At 38.7% G+C, this 22,491-nt stretch overlaps 1 protein-coding gene across 4 annotated transcripts in view; it reads right to left on the reverse strand.

Moving 5' to 3' along the window:
* Positions 1-221: 221 nt before the first annotated feature.
* Positions 222-22,491, reverse strand: part of LOC106066934 (uncharacterized) — a 46,722-nt gene continuing 24,452 nt past the window's right edge. The window contains exons 1-9 of one of the 4 annotated variants that reach the window (XM_013226069.2): positions 18,010-18,156; positions 11,135-12,925; positions 10,411-10,479; positions 5,898-6,055; positions 5,479-5,636; positions 5,207-5,364; positions 4,173-4,421; positions 3,706-3,871; positions 222-3,177 (exon numbers count right to left, since the gene is read on the reverse strand). In XM_013226069.2, the coding sequence (XP_013081523.2) occupies positions 2,979-3,177; positions 3,706-3,871; positions 4,173-4,421; positions 5,207-5,364; positions 5,479-5,636; positions 5,898-6,055; positions 10,411-10,479; positions 11,135-12,854 (2,877 nt within the window). In that variant the 5' untranslated portion in view covers positions 12,855-12,925; positions 18,010-18,156 and the 3' untranslated portion in view covers positions 222-2,978. Of the gene's footprint in view, positions 3,178-3,705; positions 3,872-4,172; positions 4,422-5,206; positions 5,365-5,478; positions 5,637-5,897; positions 6,056-10,410; positions 10,480-11,134; positions 12,926-13,090; positions 13,741-14,672; positions 15,042-18,009; positions 18,157-22,491 lie in introns of those variants that run through there. The other 3 variants (XM_013226206.2, XM_013226138.2, XM_013226286.2) reach the window with 3 other exon arrangements.

Below are 22,491 nucleotides of genomic sequence, written 5' to 3' on the forward strand. Positions count from 1 at the left end.
AGTACTTAAAGCTTGCTGGGTGGAGTCCAAAACATCAGCTTCCATTCTCTCCTACCTTTTAATTCAATATCAGCCAGCTCCTCATTTAAATGGACTAAAATTAACCAAGTTGTTGGCACATTGTAATTAAGAAATAGAATTTGAACTTGACTTCACAAAATAAAAAATGAACTCTATGCATAAAAGTAGCATAAATCCTAGAAATGACTAAAGCAAATCAATTTAATAGTGTCACCATATTTTTATGAGATAAAAAATTATGTCAAGACACTACACAAAGGGAGACTACAACATATAAGTACAACTCAAGTGCCTAAAAACATGACAAAACTAAGACAAGCATGCATTTCATGAAATCAAAAACAAAATTATTTTGGAATGAGCCTGCATGACACAAGTCATATTTGATTGAAAGCTGCCAGTTGACCCTACACTTATACACCATATTGGATTAGAAGCCCTGGAAGTGAACTGCCAACAGTTCTCCATACTGCTGAATGGTGGATTAGTTTTCCCCTTTAATTGCTGGATTACAAAATTGAATACAAGTGAAATATTTGATATTTAAAACAAGAGTGCAGAAAACAAAATGTTCAGGTATTTTAATTTCTTTTCTTTTTTTTTGTGCCCGATTTATTATCTGAAAGTCGAACCATATAAAGTTTTATGAACAAATGTATCTTTACACAGTTTTATGAACAAATGTATCTTTACACAATGTCCATAAAGCATGTTTGTTTTCAGCATGACAAATGAGCAAAGCCTTAGCTTGAAGTTCATTAGTTGGTAAAAAATGTCAACAATAGAAAACATAAACTCAAGGTCTAGGCAGAGCTAAAGAAAAAAGTATTTGCTTGATAGTTATGTTAGAGGCAAGGTGAACCATTTGTTACTAATATCTTAGTGCTCAAAATTAAATTTACTTCTAAGTGTGCTTTCTTGGAAGGTTGTTAACAGCTTTACCTTGTAAACAAGAATTTTTGTAAGTGTATTATAAAACTAAAATATGCAGATGATGTAAACTCCTATGGAATGTTCAATATAATTAATTATCAAACTGATTTGTTTTCAATTGAAGTGAAACTATTAGCGCCATGTTGAGACTTAAAAAATTAAATGCTAAACTGTTCAGGGAAGCAATCCAAAAAAGATAACCACTACCATAACAAGTATTGGAATGAATTATTGATAGATAACATGGCTTAGTTACAAAACTTACTCTGTGAAACTACAAATTTCTTAGAAACAACTTCAAAAATGAATAGAACCCATGATACCGGTATTTTATTATTTTTAAAAATCTCTACTTCTTAGAATTACGATGTAAGCCCAATCTGTTTTTGTAATTCCAAAAGATGATGTGTTCAAGATATGGTGCCACAGGATTAGATCAGAATGCTTTCTAGTCATGAAAATTACAAAACATAGCAGTACAAAAATATAGTATTTCAATACAATGACAATTTTTATTTAAAAGAATTTAAAAAAACGGTGTTAAAATAGTAATATTATCATATTATATTATTTTTTAAAAAACAACAATGATACAGTACATTTAAAGATTAGAAAATGTTAAAATATTCCAAGAGTTTCTAAAACGACCCTGTTAAAAAATGTCTATATACCTCTGTTAGCAAGCCAGACCAATTAAAAAAGAAGCTCAGTCTTACAGCCACCTATCAAGCATGCTATGTGACAGTATGTACATTGGTCAAACTGTACAGCCATTTTGCTCCATAGTTCATTGTGACAACATAGTTGAGTTTAACACTTATTTAGAGAAACAACAAACAGGTCAGGCACTGATTCATTTCTAGGTCAAACTAAAGTAACTGACTTTTACAATACAATTTGAAACAAATTAAAAATATACTGAAAAAATATACTAATTAAGGTTATGCATTAATGATCTTGTCAACTCTTAATATGCAGTTATAATTATACCCTACAAAATAAATGCAAACTAACAAAATGACAGTCCAGTTGTTTTTTTTGCTGTTATAATAACTGATAGTGTGTTGACATGAATTGCAATGAAAATGGTTGAACAACAGCATGGGACTTATACACTAACTCTATGAAACTAAAATGTATGTGCTATTATTTCTTGTTTTGAGCTATGAAACAAACATGTGAAGTACACAGAAAACTTAAGAGCTGGTTTACAGGTACAGTACAGATAGCCATCACAGTTCAATAAGTAGCTTGCTGGACTTGCCAACTTAAAGACTAGTCTTCAAAAATTAAAAAAAAATATATCATTTTGATTCTTAAGATAGACCTAGTGCTAAAGTATTGATCAAACTAATTTCATAATGTACAGTCTAATCCATTAATGACAAATCAGAAACACACTGAGAAAATAAAAAGCACAAAATCTAATCAATTTCTACAAAAGTTTCATTAAGACATAACTCAGTCTACATTGGACATAGCATCAACTCCATCAATGAGCTATACAAAGTATTCAAATGCTTTACAACATTCCCACAAGTACATCATCAAAAGTGTCAAAAAACAAAGAGATTTCAATCGTTTGACATGAAATTAATTCTATGACATCTATCCGTCCAATGATATGAAATGATTCAAATATTGCACATCCGCTTCAACAATCAGGTGGCGCTGCAGCAACACAGTTTTGTTTCCCTTAACTTTCCATAACATAATAACAAAGTGAACAGACTTGATTGCTGGGATTTTTTTAATGTGGAAATGGTTGAAAGAAAGCAGATCATGAGATTTTCTTATGTACACAAATATTTTTTTTGTTAAATTGATTCATTTTTCATTGTATCATAAAAAGGAAATAATTCTGTATTTTTATTTCAGCTGCCAACAAAAAACTGTCCTAATGTTTTGAAGTGATGTACTTGAGGCCATTGCAAGAAGACTTCTATTCCAAATGTCAATTCCTCCTGACTTAGTTCTTTGTGGTGAGAGATGAGGAGAGACAATGATCAGATCAAAGCCTGCTATTATCTAGGGCGCTGGGGGTGGACTGGAAGAGAGAACTCTGCAAACAGTGGGAAGTGGTCTGAGGGAACAAAGGGATGGGGACAGCCTATGATCTTATTTGCTCTGAACCATTCTTCATCTTGCAATCCCATAACTCCATGCAGTCGCAGGTGCTGGTCAGAGTAGAAAATGTAATCTATAACTCCTTTGAAGTCAAACCTGAAAATAAAGAATGTATTCTCTTGAACAAACCAATAGAGCAAATCATGAGCAAGCTACAAGATATATCAAACTGAAAACAAAAGAGACCTATCTCACTTCTAAAGTAATATTCTGAAGAGCTCCAGTTTATTTTTTTAAATGTTAACTAAAGTGTCTAGAAGAGGCGGAGAGTTTAAGAGTACTTGGCTGTTGAGTCTAGAGCACTTAGTTTAACCTATTGAGAATTTGTATTTCAGAGACATTCCTGACTACAACCATATCTACTTGGTGGAAAGTGGTCATTGTCCTGGTCATATAAAAATATTGGAAAAGGTCCAATAGTGAATCAGAGCAATATGCATCCCCCCACAATGACCTGTCAAATATAGTTCCCCTGCTTTCACAGCAACACTGCAGGCCTGTAGTGAAACAATAGCAGTGCTTCAATAATCAAGCAGATTAAAGACCATTCATTAGGATTCAAGGAATAATGCTAATTATTACGTATAAGATTTGTTATGTGATCAATGCCATGAATAATCTTACGTGTAGTTTGTAAATGGGATAACATCCTTGTATGCACTGGTCAAATTAAAGTTATGGTTAATGATGCCATTGGCACATCTGTCTTTCATAAAAACTTGATAGTTCTGGCCTTCAAAATCTTTATGACTGATGTCAAGACGACCTTTAGATAAAAACTCATAGACACCTGGAATAGCAACCAAAACAAAATTACCATAAAAAAAGAATTAAAAAAAACAAACTAAAAAAGGAAGCATGTATATTACAAAAAAAGTTTCTTAGAATATTGACAGTAAACAAAAAGTGTTATTAGTAACAATAACTTGCCCAGAATTTAGTTCTGCACCGATCAAACTCCCCAGAGAATATTTGCACAGACATAACCTGCCCAGAGAATGCTTCGTCCTCCTATCCAACTACCCAGAATACACTTCCCACTCCCATGATCTTGCCTAAAGAATGCCAACCTATTTCAATGAAGCACTAACCTGAGTCAGGTAAAGAATTAAAATCTCCACAAAGTATAAGGGGCATGCTGTTACACAGATCTACATCCAGGGATGGAGGTGGGGCATTGGGTCGGAACTGCATGGAGGCTTCCTTGACAAACTTCTGGAGCTCTTCCACCAACATCATGGTTTGGACCAACTTGACATCGGGGGACTGAGGATCCCAGTGAATGTGGGCAGTGGACACCATCAACATCTGAGTCAAACCTTTAGGTGCTGGCACTGGACCTAGACAGATAGAAAAGCTGGGTGAGTTGATCAGAACACAATTTTCTTCTACAGTAGAAATAAATAAGACAAATGTGTGTCGCTCCATATTTTTAGGCCACTCAGTGCACTCTGATGTATCTTTTTTTAGAGGTTTCACTAGAGCTTGTAGTGCTCTTGGGTGGATTTAATATAGGAAATAAAAAACTGCGCACACATTTAACATTGTGAATTTGAAAGTAGCTAAAAAAAAACAACAACTTATTACATTATATTCAAGATTTCTAATACTTTTAGTTAAGTCAACATTTATTGCATAATTGTGTCTAAAATTATCATTATACACATAAAAAAATCAAGATTGCCCTTACTATTATTAAGCATTATATTCAAGGCAAACACACAAAGTGCAGCATGCAGACGCAGCTATGCCATTCATATTTTGTTATATATTATAGACAAAGCTGTTATCTGAGGGGAAAGGGAACATGCCTTAATATCATGTGGAAGTCCAGTGGTAAAGTGCTAGGCTTCAGAGCTGATGAAGTTACAAGTTCAAATACAGTAAAGACTGGGATTTTGAGCTTCAGGATCCTTATGATGTCTCTTGAGTTCACAAAATTCTAACTAAAGATCTAACTTATGAGTCCCTAACATAATGAGAAGTAAATGCAGTCAGTCATTATGACTGTCACACAACACCCTCATTAACTGTTGGTCACAGAAATAGAAAAGTTTATTATCTGCCCCATGGACCATGACGTGTCAAATAGGAACTGGTCTATTTTCAAATAGTCAACACTTACTATTTTGATAAACATCTGGTTTAGTTCTAAGAACAGCAACAATGGCTATATTGTCCTTGGTGCTGACTCTGTTGATCATGTCTGTATCTGTATTAGATGCTCCTTCTTTGGTGGCCAATTGGCTAAATTCTATTTGGTACTCATTCACTTTCTCAAACCTTGACAAAAAGACAAAGTAAAACTTTCAGCATAAGAATGAAAAGTCGATCAAGCTACCTGTACATTTTGTTTTCAACAGCAAAAGTGCTTTCTAAAGTAGATTCTTTTCTTACTTATTTTTCTTGTAGAAAATGGCACAGCCATCAACAGATTTCTTCTCTTTATCTGAATTCATGGTCTTCACACGAGATTTAGGCAGAAATATACCATCGTATCCATGATCAGCCAACTCTGGGAAGAACATGTTGTGATACTGTTCTGTTTCCACTTCCTAAAATTCAAAGATATGGAGGCATTGAATAGGTTAAAGGCTGCCTAAATATTCTAAATATAAATATGGACGATAAGTTGACAATTATATAATTAATTGGTGATAAAATGATTTAAAACTAATGCTGTAATTAAAATTTTTATTTTAGAGACAAGATTGATGAAAAGTAAGTATATACAATGCATTTAACTTAAGAAAACTAAACAAACTAATTTGCATCTGTAATTTCAGCATGTTAGCATTCAGTCAGGTAAAACTCACCTGTAATGTTAGAATATCAGCATTTCCTCTGATAATGTCATTCATGATGCCTTTCTTCCTGTAGTCCCAGCTGAGAGCCCAAGTAGGGCAGTAGGCATACATGGCTTTAGTGCAAAGCTTATCACAAAGTACATTGTAACACATCACAGAGAAGACAGCTGAGATGAGAGCAAACAACAACATAGATCATTATTTTTTTTTTTTACAAAGCTTATATCAACTCACTCTGTCTGTCTGGTAAAAAGTTTCAATACCCTATTTCTCCCACACCCATTCTTGGATCAAGTGGAAACTTTGCACAGTTATTCTTTGGCATGGACAATTTATGAATCAATAATTATATAAAAAAAAACAAAACAAAAAAAAAAACAGCACCCACTTCGTGCATACAGACATCTTCTAACCACTAGACAAGGATTGCCTTTGTTTAACAACAGTACTGCTAATCATAGGATATTGAAATGTTTTTTTCTCTTAAGACAGCAGCCTTAGGGGAAGAAAGTAGAACAGATTAGAAGAGGCTGATGGATTATCTGCCCCATGGACCATGACCTCACCTCTACCAAATGATGTCTGAAGTAAGACTTCCCATTGTTTAATTAAGTCTGCAGATCAAAGAAGAATAAGGAGACAGAGCAGAGATTACTTGGTGACTTAGAGATACACGTTTCTCTAAATGATGATTCTTTTTTTATTTTTTTTGTATTAGCTTATTTAAAAAAATATATTTTATAATTTAGTTAGAATTTGAGGTCCAAAATTTTGAATTAAAAAAAATAATGCTACAAAAAATATATTAAAAAAAAAAAGATGAAGACAATGTAAAAAAAATAAATATATATATCAACCCAACTTGAAGGAGGGTAAACTGGAGAGGGTGTAGATTACAAATGTCTAGAGATCTGCTACACTACAAATAAAGATGTTCTAGACAGTGAAGACTAGAGGGACTGCTTATTGTTCCATAGCTACTTTGGGCAGGGCACATATCCCGTGTGGAGGACGACCTTATGCAAGAGCAATCTTTTTTTTTTGCTGAGCTGAAAGCAGGTTGGCATAACTGGGGTGCCCCACCCCCCTCCACCGAAAACGCCTTGAAGACCAGCTTAGGGACTAGCTAGCTGACATGGAAGAAAGAAGCTGGCAGCAGGCGCTTGCGAACGAGCGAGCAGGAGATTTCTTACAAAGGCCGCGGACTACATAGAAACCAAAAGGAAACCTATTGCCGAGGACAGACGTAGATGGCCGAAAGAGAAACTAAAGTGACCACATGCAGACAAAGGTTATGTCTGCGATGGATCTGGCGAAATATTTAGATCACAGCTAGGACTGTTTAGCCACGTGAAATACTGCACTCCTAAATCGTCTCGAGACAAGCTTTATTATTAGATATCTGTTACAGCTTCACAGTCACGTGGCTAGTGATATGTGTGGAGCGATGCTTTGCAGTGACCTATTCAAAGGAGACTCACTGGACCGTATCAACCCTAAAGCTAATCCATACAAATATTCCAGTCACCTTATACCCCCCTCCCCACTTCTTTTTTTTTTTATCTCTCTTCTGTTTCCACAATATCGATGCATCGTCACTGACGAGTATTGAACGATTGGACTTGGTACAGATTCTAAAATTCCTTTGTGACAAGTATCGTGTTGAGCACGTGAAAGAAAGTCGGGCAGTGGGTTTCCTTAGCCCTGTACAAGGAATAACCCGTAGCTGAACATGGACCAGTTCTACCAACTCTGCTCCGTATCCTTGTGTAGTGTTTCTTCGTCCTCTCAGCAATGTCGTATGCCATAGTGCTCCCAGAATTGCCTGAAGTGCACGCCAATCGAGCAAAGACAGACTCTGAACAGGGCTAGGACGGCCTGTTCTTCTCGCTGTGAGGACTTGGTACCAGAAAAGCGGGGAGACGGGTTTAGCTAACAGTTTTGTCTGCCTATTTTATGGCATTTTTAAAGGCTGTTTTATTGCCGTTCACGAACAAGAAGAGAAGGGGGGTGGGTGGGTGGTGTTGAAGTAGGAAGGAGATGAAAGGTCGAATACAAATTTTGTTTTCCTCAAAATGGGCTTCACCCAAGCTCGAAGACCTGCCGGGTGACCCTGATGCTGCACAGGGTCTGTAGTATAATGGCACATCTCTTCCTGACACACCACACTATCTACACACGAGACTGTTAACCTTCCCACAAGGTCACATGATGTCTGACTTCATTGTCTTTCTTCAAAGGATTAATCGACCGGGCATCTAGTTCAACACACAAGTGTGTGGAGCAAATGTCAAAGGGGTGAGCACGTCAAGGGAGGCAGTTACTTTGGACCAAAACCTGTTGCGCCCTGTCCTTGACAAGATTTAGCGCCTCAAAATGAAACGACTTGTGTATTTATTTAACAAGAAGCTGATCCAAAATAGAAGAAAACCTATTTCCTTACACTTGGGTCACGACCACACAAAAAAAGGCGATCTATCTATATAAAGTAGAACAAAAGTGTTTCTAGCATGTTGACACAGTGATTACCTGGACTTTACTTAACACCCCGCCTCTTTCTCAGTGTTTTCACAAGGAAAGCGGAACACTGCCACCATCTCGGAGAGGTGTCAATACGCGGATTTCTTTGCGCTACAAACTGCACGCATTGCCAGCGAAACACTTGACGGACTAGCGCAAACATTACACAGAAAATTAATTGCATAAAGAAACAACTTGACTGAACAGGTACCATAAGTAAACAGCTTAATAGCTAACAGCGAAGAACTGACAAGCTGCGCGCGGTCAAACTGGTATATCTTTTCTAATAATGAGTTGAATTGAAATTAGTTAGTCTATCGGTCCGAATTTGTTTAAGAATTGTTTTTTAAAAGAATGACTAAAACTATTTATTTCTATTGTACACTGGACCTCTCGAACACCTACTAGACAGACATCAAATGAGTAGCTTGTTTGAATGAATCATGTCAAGAAATCAAGTTTTATATTGACTTGTACTTGAGTCAAAGCATCACTTGTAGGCTTCAGCCGCCTGAATTACAGCTGCGACATTCTGGTGTGGACTGATAATGTATTGTGCACGAGACCAGACAAACAACACACAACCTATACAATGAAGTCATATATTGGGACCAGTAGTCTAAGTATCCGTTTGAATTAGTCCCTTCAAACTATACGTTTGACCACGTTTCACAAGGAGGCGCAGTGGCTGAGTGGTAAAGCGGTTGGCTTCTGAACCGGAGGGTCCCAGGTTTGAATCCTGAGGACTAAGATTTTTACTTTTGGGATCTTTAAGGTACATCTTAGTCCACCCAGCTCTAATGGGTACCTGACATTGCTTGGAGAAAAGCACAGGCGGTTGGTCGTTGTGCTGACCACATGACACCCTCTTAACCGTGGGCCACAGAAACAGATGACCTTTAAATTATATGTCCCATAGATCACAAGATCTGTAAGGGGAATTTACGTTTCACAAACATGAGCAGAATTCTCAGATTAATCTACAATAGTAATCTTAACTTGGGCAGTTATATTAGACATAAATTAATCATAGAAATAATGTAGTGCTATAATGTCAGTTCTAGTGCTGGAGTCAATGTTTCTACATATTGTCGTTATGTGTTGTTGTTGTTGTTTTTTGAAAGCTTATTCAAATGTGATTTTTTTTTTAAAGTTATTTTCCTCTTTCAATTGGTAAGGACACCAAGATAATGGCTAAATGGCCCCTTCATCTTGAACTCATGGTGAGAGCAACAAATGCTCGCTAGTGTACAGTAGCCTGAAATTTCTTGCATTCACTATTCAAGTCAACTTTCAAGCTTGATTTAGAAGTGAGTCAAAGTCCACCTTATGATAGGACCTGATGGCTAGTAAGATTTGACAGCAAGCATGGAGTTTCATGTCATTTTCACTTGCAGATAACAAGCCTAATAAAGGAAAGTATACAATATACAGAGGCTGCTCAACATGGACAATCTTTTTACAATTACCCAGCCCAATTGAAATAGTCTTATAGATCAATGTTAAATAGACTCATAGTTGGGTCTTAAAAAGACTAGATCAATGTTAAATGGACATATTGTTGGATCATAGAGAGACTAGACTCATAATTTTGTTTCAAATAATGATGCTAAAGACAAGACAACTAGAAGCCCAAACCATTGCCTTGCTAGGTTAAAGATGGAGAATGTTACAAAATACACATTTCTACTTTGATCTAGCCCTGCAAGGATTTCTGTAAGAACAAAGATCTCTTCAGATCTAACTTCAGTTAGTACTTAAACAATAGAGATATGGACCTGGGGGACACAACAGTGCTCAGCTACTTTACAGTATAAATAGTTGACTTGATGGGTGCAAGACTAATAGTATGATGAAATGTAGAATAGTACAGTGTGAATGTACATAAAGCTTGTGTCTTCATTCAAGACCAGCGAACAGAGACAACCGGATGTCTTACAACTATGTATGTCTTCATTCAAACCAGTCATTTTATGCATTCTATATGAAATAAAATGTTTACCAGCAGGCACATCTTTGTCAGGAGATCCAGTTGGTATCCAGGGTCTGTTGGGTGGCATTGACATCTCATCTAAACGACACAAATAGAAAAGTAAGGCATACAGATGATGTCAACATTTATTAAATATGAAATTGTATTGTTCTCACATAATATGCCTAGTATTTTGGTTCCAATATAATATCATTTGTGCATTTAGCATCCCTAATTAGATCTAGTATAAACAGATAGGCTGTGTGCGGTTATGTAAGGTTATGTAACGGTAGGAGCCTCAAGAGATGTGTTTAATTACACATTGGTTGCAAGAGACAAGAATACATTGTAATAGTATTAAAAATAGCCAAGAGATTTCAAAATGGGTACAATCATTTCATAGAAACTTTTCGTCTCTTCTGTATATATTTTATGTATTTATGTAAACCAATAGCTACACAGTACAAGTGTACACATTTGTTACAGTGTATAATGAGTCATTGTGTTTGGTATTCGTTTTTTTGAAACAATGTAACAGCATCTGGCTAATAGTTAAATCTCACACTTGGTTAATATTTAGCACTATGAAGGAAAATTGAGTAATTACTAGAGCTACAATAATTTGAGCTTAGTTGTTTTTTGTTTTTTCTTTTTACTGATACATTAACTATAACTAACTTAAATGCTAGATTAGTCTGACTAATTTATTTCCTACTGAGCAGTATACAATTTTTTGAAAGTTCTACAATCTCACATTTTTTCAACTCGAAAGAAGGGATCATCTCCACTTTGTGAGGTGAAAAGGCTGGCAAGTGGTTGTACTTTGGATGTAGGGAAACAGGGATACTAGGTGTGTACATGGCTTGATACAAAGAATGCACAGGGTAGGGCCACAAGGGAGTCACATCTGCGTGGTAGATGACAGTATAGGTGACATCCAGACCAGTTAGATCCATGTACACACTGTCACTCACACCTTGAGAACGCCGAGCCCCTTGGGACACATCAATGTCCCACAGCTGCCGAGCACCTTTCCAACTGGCCGTGGCTCTCTTCACTGGCTGATGGATTTCTTTCTTTGGCCGAGTTTTCGGGTTGAAAGTGTTCATTTTTGGATTTCGAGCTCTTTTGGTTTGCTGCCCAGATTGGTGAGAAGAGCTGGGGACCACGCGTGTTTTGGCAGAGGCAGTGGCTTTTACCCCAGAAGAGGATGATGAGCTTACTGAGGATCTGCTGCTGGTCGTAGACCCATCATCTACGTCAGAAGACACATCAGAATCTGAAGATGAAATCCTGGGATGAGCTGCTACCTTAGGATGCAGCTTGTGACCGCCCCTCTGCTGTTGCTGATAACTAGAATACTGAAAGGGATTGTAATGATTGTTTCTTGGCACATAGGAAGGAGAGCTGCTTTCATACTGCAAATACTGGTAGTTGTACCAAGAATTACTAATGCAGTCTGGACACTGAGACACAGGGCAGCCGTAGCGAACAAGTGGGGCACCTGTAGTGTACTCCGCTAATTGTTCGAGCTCACTGGGGGTGAATTCGTGTTCTAATAACAAGTTTTCTGCCACGTCATCAGATAAAGTGTCAGTGCTGGACACCACAGATGCTTTGTCACTGGTATCAGATTCGTCTGTACTGTCCTGCAACTTGTCAGCATTAGTAGACAGGTCATTGCAGATGAGGTCAACATTTTCACACTCGGCCATGTTCTTTCGCTTCAGCTCGGCATCATTTTGTGATGACAGTGTGGTGACATTATTCAAGACGTGGCACAACTTGGCATCCACAGAGTTCTTGCTCAGGTTCTGTTCAATATCGAGAACATCCTTTTTGTGAGCTTTCTCAATTACTGATATAAGGGCAGTGAAGTTCTTTCTTGACTTCTCTTTGGCCTTCTGTGTAGTGGTGTGAAAGCTGTGGTACGGGGATTTTGTATGCAGGGCGCTGCCTGCTGGCTGTGCTACTGCCGTGTGGACAGTCTGTGGCCAAGCTTGGTGAAAAAGGTGTGAGCTATACTGAGGCACAAATTCTGGGATTGAGGCAACATCACTGTACATTGCTGACAACTGATACTCGCCAGCAACTTTCCCACGGTAAGGCTCTGAAGGGTGGTGATAAAAATTGCACCTGCTGCTATAAAACTGTTCTTCGTCTGTAGATCGTGCAGACACATCGGAATCAGCATCCATGTGTAGTGCTCTATGCTTTCTTCCTTTGGAAAGAGTGTCCTTGAGGTGTATAACCAAAGGCGTGTTCGATTTTGATTGTTGCTTCCTTCGAGCCGTTTTATTTGTACGTCCACCTTGTTTGTGGTGAGAACGTTCACGGTGACAGTTGGCACACGCTGAGCTCATGCCTTCCAGTCGCTTGACGAAATGTTCATGGCTGATCACCTCAAGGTTGGCAGAGGCACTAACGACTTCTCTCTTCACCTCAGTCCTATCAACATCCAGTAATTTACCCATGCTTCTCTCGAAATAGATGTCAATTAGTTTGGGTCATATCTCTGTTTAATGGCATCTAGGCGCCTAATCATCTGGAAAAGAAAAGTGTTGTTTTTTTTTTTAAATGTCCATATAAATGTGTTCAATACATTCAATCCTAATACATATTTGCAGAAAAGGTATTTAATAAGTCCAAATTAGCACTGAATCTAAATTCACTAAAGGCAATCTAAAAAAAAAAACCTAGCCTCACTCACTACCAAAAGGTATTTAGAACTAATGCTGTCACTTATAACGTAGGCTTCAACTTGAACTGAATCATTCCGTGGTTGTTATCAAATACTACAGAAAGACCGAGGCCAAAACACGGGGTACGACTGCACCATATGACCCAATCACATAACGAAATAAACAATTCACTCAAAGATGGCAGTTTGCACTCTACCACTTGAAGGACTGACAAATGTGTCACAATAAACGTGTGACATCCTCGCCGTCCAGCATAAGGCGGCAGCAGCCACTGGCCTAGTTGTAAATAAACTAGAAGGCATCGGAACAAAGAAGTAGAAAAACTGGGTGAGTACTTAAGAGATCGATACAGCACGCGCAGAGAGCTGCGGCCGGATCGATATCAACCTCCATGAACACAGTACAAGCAGCCGGTGTCTCCGGCTTTGAGGCGAATCCCATCAACAGTGGTTTCGTTGTATGACATAAAATGTGAGGTGGAGTTAGCTACAAACAACAACAACGCGAGAACCGTCTGAGAAGAAAACAAATAGCAACCGTCTCTAGAGCTGGAGAGAGAAGTGCGGAGATAAACAACTGTGTCTACAGCTGGAGAGAGAAGTGCAGAGATAAACAAGTCTCTACAGCTGGAGAGAGAAGTGCAGAGATAAACAGGTCTCTACAGCTGGAGAGAGAAAAGCAGAGATAAACAACAGTCTCTACAGCTGGAGAGAGAAGTGCAGAGATAAACAGGTCTCTACAGCTGGAGAGAGAAGTGCAGAGATAAACAACAGTCTCTACAGATGGAGAGATAAGTGCAGAGATAAACAAGTCTCTACAGCTGGAGAGAAGTGCAGAGATAAACAAGTCTCTACAGCTGGAGAGAGAAGTGCAGAGATAAACAGGTCTCTACAGCTGGAGAGAGAAGTGCAGAGATAAACAACAGTCTCTACAGCTGGAGAGAGAAGTGCAGAGATAAACAAGTCTCTACAGCTGGAGAGAGAAGTGCAGAGATAAACAACAGTGTCTACAGCTGGAGAGAAGTGCAGAGATAAACAAGTCTCTACGGCTGGAGAGAGAAGTGCAGAGATAAACAAGTCTCTACAGCTGGAGAGAGAAGTGCTGAGATAAACAACAGTGTCTACTGCTAGAAACGATGTTTCGATCAACATGTGGCAGTCTTACAGGTGGGACATGACTCACTGGACTATATACCAACCGCAATGACCACTGACGGTGGTGGCTACCCGCTGTAGTTGAAAAACAAAAAAACCAAGCCAGGGAACGTAATGTAGGTCACAGAACATGTTCTGGCACAGCTCTGTAACCAACACGAGCCTAACTGACAGGTTCTGCTGTCATTTACCGTCTAGGCCACAAGGTAAGGCAGAAACAAAGCTACCAACCTGGTTGACACTAGACTTTTCGGCTGACATAACATGCGATTAATTTCTAACTACCGCTGCACAGAAACAATTTGTCTAGAGAAATCTCTTCGTTATTAACCAGAGGTAACTATAAGCTACACAATACATCGTGTAGAAGCACTAATAAATAGGTACCACAATGATAAGCCTACCAGATCTAGGACAACTTCAAACATATACGTACGTGGAAATGAATTAATTAATGCTGGTGACTTAGTAATTACGCTCGCTAGAGTACAACCCAATACACAGAAAACAGTAACAAAGCATGACAGGAACGGATTTCTGTCTTAATTCATTACTCAAGTCCTTTTGACTGCTTTATTGTGGCAATAGATTTAGGTTTCCAACCACTCAAACACACACCAATCCTGTTCTTAGTGTCCAGCGATGATTGCTTAAGCCAGAACTAGGATCAAACCAATTAGCCAATGAGAAACGAACGTGTCTGGGACACGTGTCGAAAAGAAACAAACATGATACACTTTGGAGATGATGATGATGAAACACTACGCGCGTGCTTACTTCTCAGCCCCACCCGCTTGCTTGTTAAGACAAATACTAAAAATAGCGGTTAAAAAAAAAACATAAAAAAAAAACAAGACGGAACTGACTATTACCAGGAACAGATAAAGTCTACGTCATCCTCCTATTACTTATGCTTCGCTACGTGCTAGTGGGACTACAACAAGGAAGATATTTGTTCACGGAATACCAAGATTTAACACAAAAAAAAAAGGTCTCCCTACAACACAATATGCAGCTCGACGTCTACTCCATTGTGCCCATTGCAATGTTATGGGTTAGACAGCCCCACGCTGGAGATGGGACCACTCAATGAGAGAGAACGTTCTCATGTCCCGGTGATCTAGCTAGGGCTAAGTCAAAACCCCTCAATCACAAGTCACGGCCAGGTTGTCCGAGTCCTTAGTTTTCTGACTTGTTCTTTGACTTTCACTTAATAAGAAAGATCTCAAACTGCAGTGTACTAGCTACAAATCTAAGGTACCAAACTGCAGTGTACTAGCTACAAATCTAAGGTACCAAACTGCAGTGTACTAGCTACAAATCTAAGGTACCAAACTGCAGTGTACTAGCTACAAATCTAAGGTACCAAACTGCAGTGTAATAGCTACAAATCTAAGGTACCAAACTGCAGTGTACTAGCTACAAATCTAAGGTACCAAACTGCAGTGTAATAGCTACAAATCTAAGGTACCAAACTGCAGTGTACTAGCTACAAATCTAAGGTACCAAACTGCAGTGTACTAGCTACAAATCTAAGGTACCAAACTGCAGTGTACTAGCTACAAATCTAAGGTACCAAACTGCAGTGTACTAGCTACAAATCTAAGGTACCAAACTGCAGTGTACTAGCTACAAATCTAAGGTACCAAACTGCAGTGTACTAGCTACAAATCTAAGGTACCAAACTGCAGTGTACTAGCTACAAATCTAAGGTACCAAACTGCAGTGTACTAGCTACAAATCTAAGGTACCAAACTGCAGTGTACTAGCTACAAATCTAAGGTACCAAACTGCAGTGTACTAGCTACAAATCTAAGGTACTAAAATGGAGTGTAATAGCTACAAATCTAAGGTACCAAACTGCAGTGTAATAGCTACAAATCTAAGGTACCAAACTGCAGTGTAATAGCTACAAATCTAAGGTACCAAACTGCAGTGTACTAGCTACAAATCTAAGGTACCAAACTGCAGTGTACTAGCTACAAATCTAAGGTACCAAACTGCAGTGTGATAGCTACAAATCTAAGGTACCAAACTGCAGTGTACTAGCTACAAATCTAAGGTACCAAACTGCAGTGTAATAGCTACAAATCTAAGGTACCAAACTGCAGTGTACTAGCTACAAATCTAAGGTACCAAACTGCAGTGTACTAGCTACAAATCTAAGGTACCAAACTGCAGTGTGATAGCTACAAATCTAAGGTACCAAACTGCAGTGTACTAGCTACAAATCTAGGGTACCAAACTGCAGTGTACTAGCTACAAATCTAAGGTACCAAACTGCAGTGTAATAGCTACAAATCTAAGGTACCAAACTGCAGTGTACTAGCTACAAATCTAAGGTACCAAACTGCAGTGTGATAGCTACAAATCTAAGGTACCAAACTGCAGTGTGATAGCTACAAATCTAAGGTACCAAACTGCAGTGTACTAGCTACAAATCTAAGGTACCAAACTGCAGTGTGATAGCTACAAATCTAAGGTACCAAACTGCAGTGTGATAGCTACAAATCTAAGGTACCAAACTGCAGTGTGATAGCTACAAATCTAAGGTACCAAACTGCAGTGTGATAGCTACAAATCTAAGGTACCAAACTGCAGTGTGATAGCTACAAATCTAAGGTACCAAACTGCAGTGTGATAGCTACAAATCTAAGGTACCAAACTGCAGTGTGATAGCTACAAATCTAAGGTACCAAACTGCAGTGTACTAGCTACAAATCTAAGGTACGAGCTTTACAATCGAGGAGGGAAACAAAATACTTTCACAGAACGAAGTGACCAAGACCAAGGCATTTTCAAAACATTTTACTTGGACTGGCCTACATCCTACATTCTCAACTGGATTTGTTCACAGAGGCTGTGAGTTACAGGCCTAGAGTTTAGACAGGAATAATGACCATATAGAATCTAGAAGCGTATCTATGAATCTAAAAAAAAAGTGTTCATAGTTTAGTATACTAGGCAATAGACAAGTCGTAATACTCAAATGGCAAATGAATACTACGACTAGAGTCTAAGAGTCAATAAGACAAGGTGTGCCTAGCTCTAACGGCTATAGGCACTATAGCTAAAGTCAGTATAGTGACTATAGTGCCTATACTAGCATAATAATAAGTGTGTTCAATTAATGTAACTATCATAAATATCTACCGGTGAGTCTTAGACATTGTCAGTGATTAAAAATAGTAATAGTTAATAAGTGTTTCAAAGTTCCTTCCTACAAGTAGTACAAGTCTTTTAAATAGATCTATTTCACTGTTAGCATGCCAAACTTGTAGACATCATTCAAATACATGGATATTTTTTTATAATTAAAAGCAACCAAGAACTTCTAGTTCTAGGATAAAACTAAGAATGTATATTTGTTCTCGCAATGAGAAGCTAATAGATCTACAACTAGTCTAGTCTCTGAAACAAAGGCAGAATAAACAAGTTTAATTTCCTTCAGTACACTATATAGATCTACAACTAGTCTAGTCTCTGAAACAAAGGCAGAATAAACAAGTTTAATTTCCTTCAGTACACTATATAGATCTACAACTAGTCTAGTCTCTGAAACAAAGGCAGAATAAACAAGTCTAATTTCCTTCAGTACACTATATTGTCTATATAGATCTACAACTAGTCTAGTCTCTGAAACAAAGGCATAATAAACAAGTCTAATTTCCTTTAGTACACTATATAGATCTAGATCACAGCTGAAGAAAGAAAAAAACATTATATTAAGTCCAAGCACATCATGAGATGACCGCTGTAATAAGAGCACATACCGGTACTTAGTGAAAACACTCCCACCTGGGTCTATACTCCACTTCCAACAAGTCTTCGTAGTAAAACCTTTACCAAAAATTGACTAGACACCCCTATAACCACGTCTGTCTGCCTTAGCCAGAATTACCTTCACAAAATAGCTTAATCGCGTTACCTTTAACCTTTAGGTCTCAAGCGATTGGCTGTTGAGGAAGGATTTGTGGCAAGCAGGTCTGTGAAGGGGGCAGACGTAACAAGGGAGAGGAGAGAGGGGGGGGTATGTCGGGGATGCGTTCATTGAAAATAACAAAAGGTTGTACTACATCGACGTAACACCAATTTGCCCGGGAGAAAGTAGGCCATGACCTAGATAAAGTAAATGCCAACTAATTCACACGTGGCGTAACACGCTTTCAATAAAAGCGGACAAAGAAGAAAAAACAAGGGTCATTAATGCACAACACACCCGGACAACGAAACCATCACCATTCAGCCGTGACCGAATAAAGTCCGGCCTCAAGTTTTATGACTGGTGTACCACCTTGCCTCCAACTTGAATGGTGGAAATAGTTCTAGATTCTTAAGTCTCTTGGAATAGTTCGCCCGACAAAAAACGTTTAACTATCACACTAATACAATCTGAATCAACAGGATTAGATGTCAAGACTAGATATTACTCCTGGTTTAACGAGCTTTTCAACAAAACAAAGATCAAGGACGTTTGAGAAACATAGACAATGTCGGAGGACTTGCAAGTGGGGTAACTACGTCAATTGGAAGGTGCATTCTTTGCCCAATGTGTAGGAAGCTAGGAATTTATTGGTGGGTTCCATTGTTTCCCGTGACCACTCCTCGACACAGACGGCGGGAGTAGCTCGCGACTTATCAGACAACTATGTAGACAACTGAAACCAAGTAGAGTTGATACAACACTATCAATGACAACTAAAGAGTTGATACAACACTATCAATGACAACTAAAGAGTTGATACAACACTATCAATGACAACTAAAGAGTTGATACAACACTATCAATGACAACTAAAGAGTTGATACAACACTATCAATGACAACTAAAGAGTTGATACAACACTATCAATGACAACTAAAGAGTTGATACAACACTATCAATGACAACTAAAGAGTTGATACAACACTATCAATGACACCTAAAGAGTTGATACAACACTATCAATGACAACTAAAAAGTTGATACAACACTATCAATGACAACTAAAGAGTTGATACAACACTATCAATGACACCTAAAGAGTTGATACAACTCTATCAATGACAACTAAAAAGTTGATACAACACTATCAATGACAACTAAAGAGTTGATACAACACTATCAATGACAACTAAAGAGTTGATACAACACTATCAATGACAACTAAAGAGTTGATACAACACTATCAATGACACCTAAAGAGTTGATACAACACTATCAATGACAACTAAAGAGTTGATACAACACTATCAATGACAACTAAAGAGTTGATACAACACTATTAATGACAACTAAAGAGTTGATACAACACTATCAATGACAACTAAAGAGTTGATACAACACTATCAATGACAACTAAAGAGTTGATACAACACTATCAATGACAACTAAAGAGTTGATACAACAGAATGAATGATCATGTTCCACTAAAGAGTTCATACAACACTATCAATGATCATGTTCCACTAAAGAGTTGATACAACACTATCAATGATCATGTTCCACTAAAGAGTTGATACAACACCATCAATGATCATGTTCCACTAAAGAGTTGATACAACACAATCAATGAAAACAAACACGTCGGTAGACAATCCCAACTCCACTATTTGATGACAGTCTCTAGCACGTGTAAGACAATGGTCAAATACAAATACGTTTCAAGACATGGTAGGTTCGTTCTTCTGCTACTCTGTCTATTCTGACTCGGCGACACTACAAAGTCGACCTTGTTTGGCAAGTAGTCGGGGCAAGATGACACATTAAGTATCAATCTCAACTCTGCCAATAAACAAAATATAGTGATAATCCAACCAATGTAGCGGCTGAAGTGGGGTGGACTTTCACGTCATGTGTCTCAGCCTTTCAAGATGTTCTAGAAATACAACCCCTCAGTGCAGCTAAAGATCCTGTTGGTTAAGACAAGACTAGATGTAGTTGTAACTGGTCTCTTGGCCCAGTTTGTTCGTTAGGCTCCCTTCAAACGAAATGCCTAGAATCAAATGAATTGATTGGTCACATCTCGAGAGATCAGAATGAGATTAATTGATTTGATTTGATTTGTTGATTTGAGGCACATCGGCACAATTTAGGCCATGTCGTGCCTGCAGTCCCTCAAGGACCACTCTCTCTCTAAACAACAAGGGCCAGATTCTATACAGTCATATAATTAAAATCAAGGTCTATTCACAGTTAAAATAGTAAAGGTAGTAAAAATTTAAATATTTGGTAAAAATCTAATGTAAATAGTGCATGTTCACAAATTCAGAAATCAGATCTTCGTAGATAGCCCCACTTCCCGAATAAAGCCCAGTACCTTCCCAGGGTCGACATTATTAAATAGTGTTTTTAGATTAGTGGCTCTAAAATATTTCGCCCTGACATCCTGGTATCTGGGGCAATCAACGAGGATATGTTCCACGGTGAGGCGAGAGTCACAGTACTCGCAAAGTGGGGGCTCCTCTCTCTTCAGTACAAAAGAGTGCGTGATGTAGGTGTGGCCAATCCTAAGTCTGGACATGGTTGTGCTACCACGCCTTGTCAGACCCTTAGATGTGGGCCGCCACCTGACATCCGCCACAATCTGCCTGAGTTTACTGTGAGTCTCAGCCTCCCATCGGTTCTGCCACTCTCGATAGGTGGCAGAGGCAATACTTTGTCTCAGGTCCGAGTAGGGAATTTGGGTTCCTGACACCGCATGATTTAGGGCTCTCTTTGCTTCTCTGTCTGCGGCTTCGTTTCCCTCAATGCCAACATGGGAGGGGACCCAGATGAAGGTGACATCCCTACGGTCGGCTGTTATTAGGTCCAACAGCTTCAGGCTCTTATGTACCAATGGGATGTCAGTCTTCATCCGCCCCAAAGCTTGCAATGCAGATTTGGAGTCGGAGCAGATTATAAATTTACTCCTTTCTGATGCTTTTACGGCCATAAGTGCAAGCAATATTGCGTGCAATTCGGCCGTAAAGATGGAGCAGCCATCGGGGAGTCTACGGGAGATTGTTTTGTTCCGAAAGGAGCAGGCACACGCGACCTTTCCCTCCATTTTGGATCCGTCTGTGTAGATGGTGCCACAATCTCCGTAGCTCTCCTGCAGTTCCCTAAAGTGGACTTGTAGTATGCTTGGGTCTGTATTTTCTTTTTTGAAATTAAGGAGGGATAAATTTAATTTGGGTTTATTCATTAGCCAAGGAGGATTCTGAGGGGTTTCTATTTTAGAGATTTGGTCAATGGGTGGGGTTAAATTTTGGATGGGTTCTCTCATTCGAAGGCCCAACGGCTGTATGACGTTAGGCCTTCGATTGTATAATTCTACCTCTGTGGGGTTAAATATGGAGTCAAAAGCAGGGTTCGTGGGGTTGGATTTTAGCTTGACTATATACTGCATTGCAAGCTTTTTCATTCTTATATCCATGGGGAGTTCTCCAGCCTCCACATGAAGACTTGGGATAGGTGATGTACGAAACGCGCCGAGACAGAGACGCAGGGCAGCATTTTGTATTGGTTCCAGTATTTTTAGGTACGACTTCCTTGCTGCTCCATATATTATGGATCCGTAGTCTAGCTTGGATCGAATTAGACTCCGATAGAGCAGCAGCAAGGTATCTCTGTCAGCTCCCCAGTCCGTATGGCTGAGTACTCTTAGTATGTTTAATGACTTTTGGCATTTCTTCTTAAGTTCCTTAATGTGGGGGAGAAAATTAAATTTGGAATCTAAGGTGAGGCCTAAAAATTTTGTAGTTTTCACGACAGGGATCTTCTTTTTGTGTATAAATAGTTCAGGGTCTGGGTGGAGTCCCCTTAGATTACAAAAATGCATACTAACTGTTTTGGAGTCTGAGAATTTGAAACCATTATAGTTTGCCCAACCCTGAATTTTGTTTAAACATAACTGTAATTTCCTTTCTAAGGTGTTCATGTTTTTCCCATAAGTAAGAATGACAAAGTCATCAACATACAAAGAGCACTCTATGCCAGGGGACAGCGCATTTATGATGCTATTTATTTTAATGTTGAACAGGGTGACTGACAGAATGCTGCCCTGGGGTACACCCATTTCCTGGTCATGAGTGTCAGAAGCAGAGTTGCCCACTCGAACCTGAAATTTTCGATCTTTCAGGAATTCCTCCACAAAACGGGGGAGGTGTCCCTTAAGCCCCATAAGCGCCAGGTCACGTAGAATGCCATGTTTCCAGGTTGTGTCATAGGCCTTTTCTATATCGAAGAATACAGCTACTAGATGTTCTCTTCTGAGTAATGCATTTCTAATATA

Source organism: Biomphalaria glabrata, chromosome 2 (genome assembly GCF_947242115.1).
Source record: "Biomphalaria glabrata chromosome 2, xgBioGlab47.1, whole genome shotgun sequence".
Taxonomy (NCBI): domain Eukaryota; kingdom Metazoa; phylum Mollusca; class Gastropoda; family Planorbidae; genus Biomphalaria; species Biomphalaria glabrata.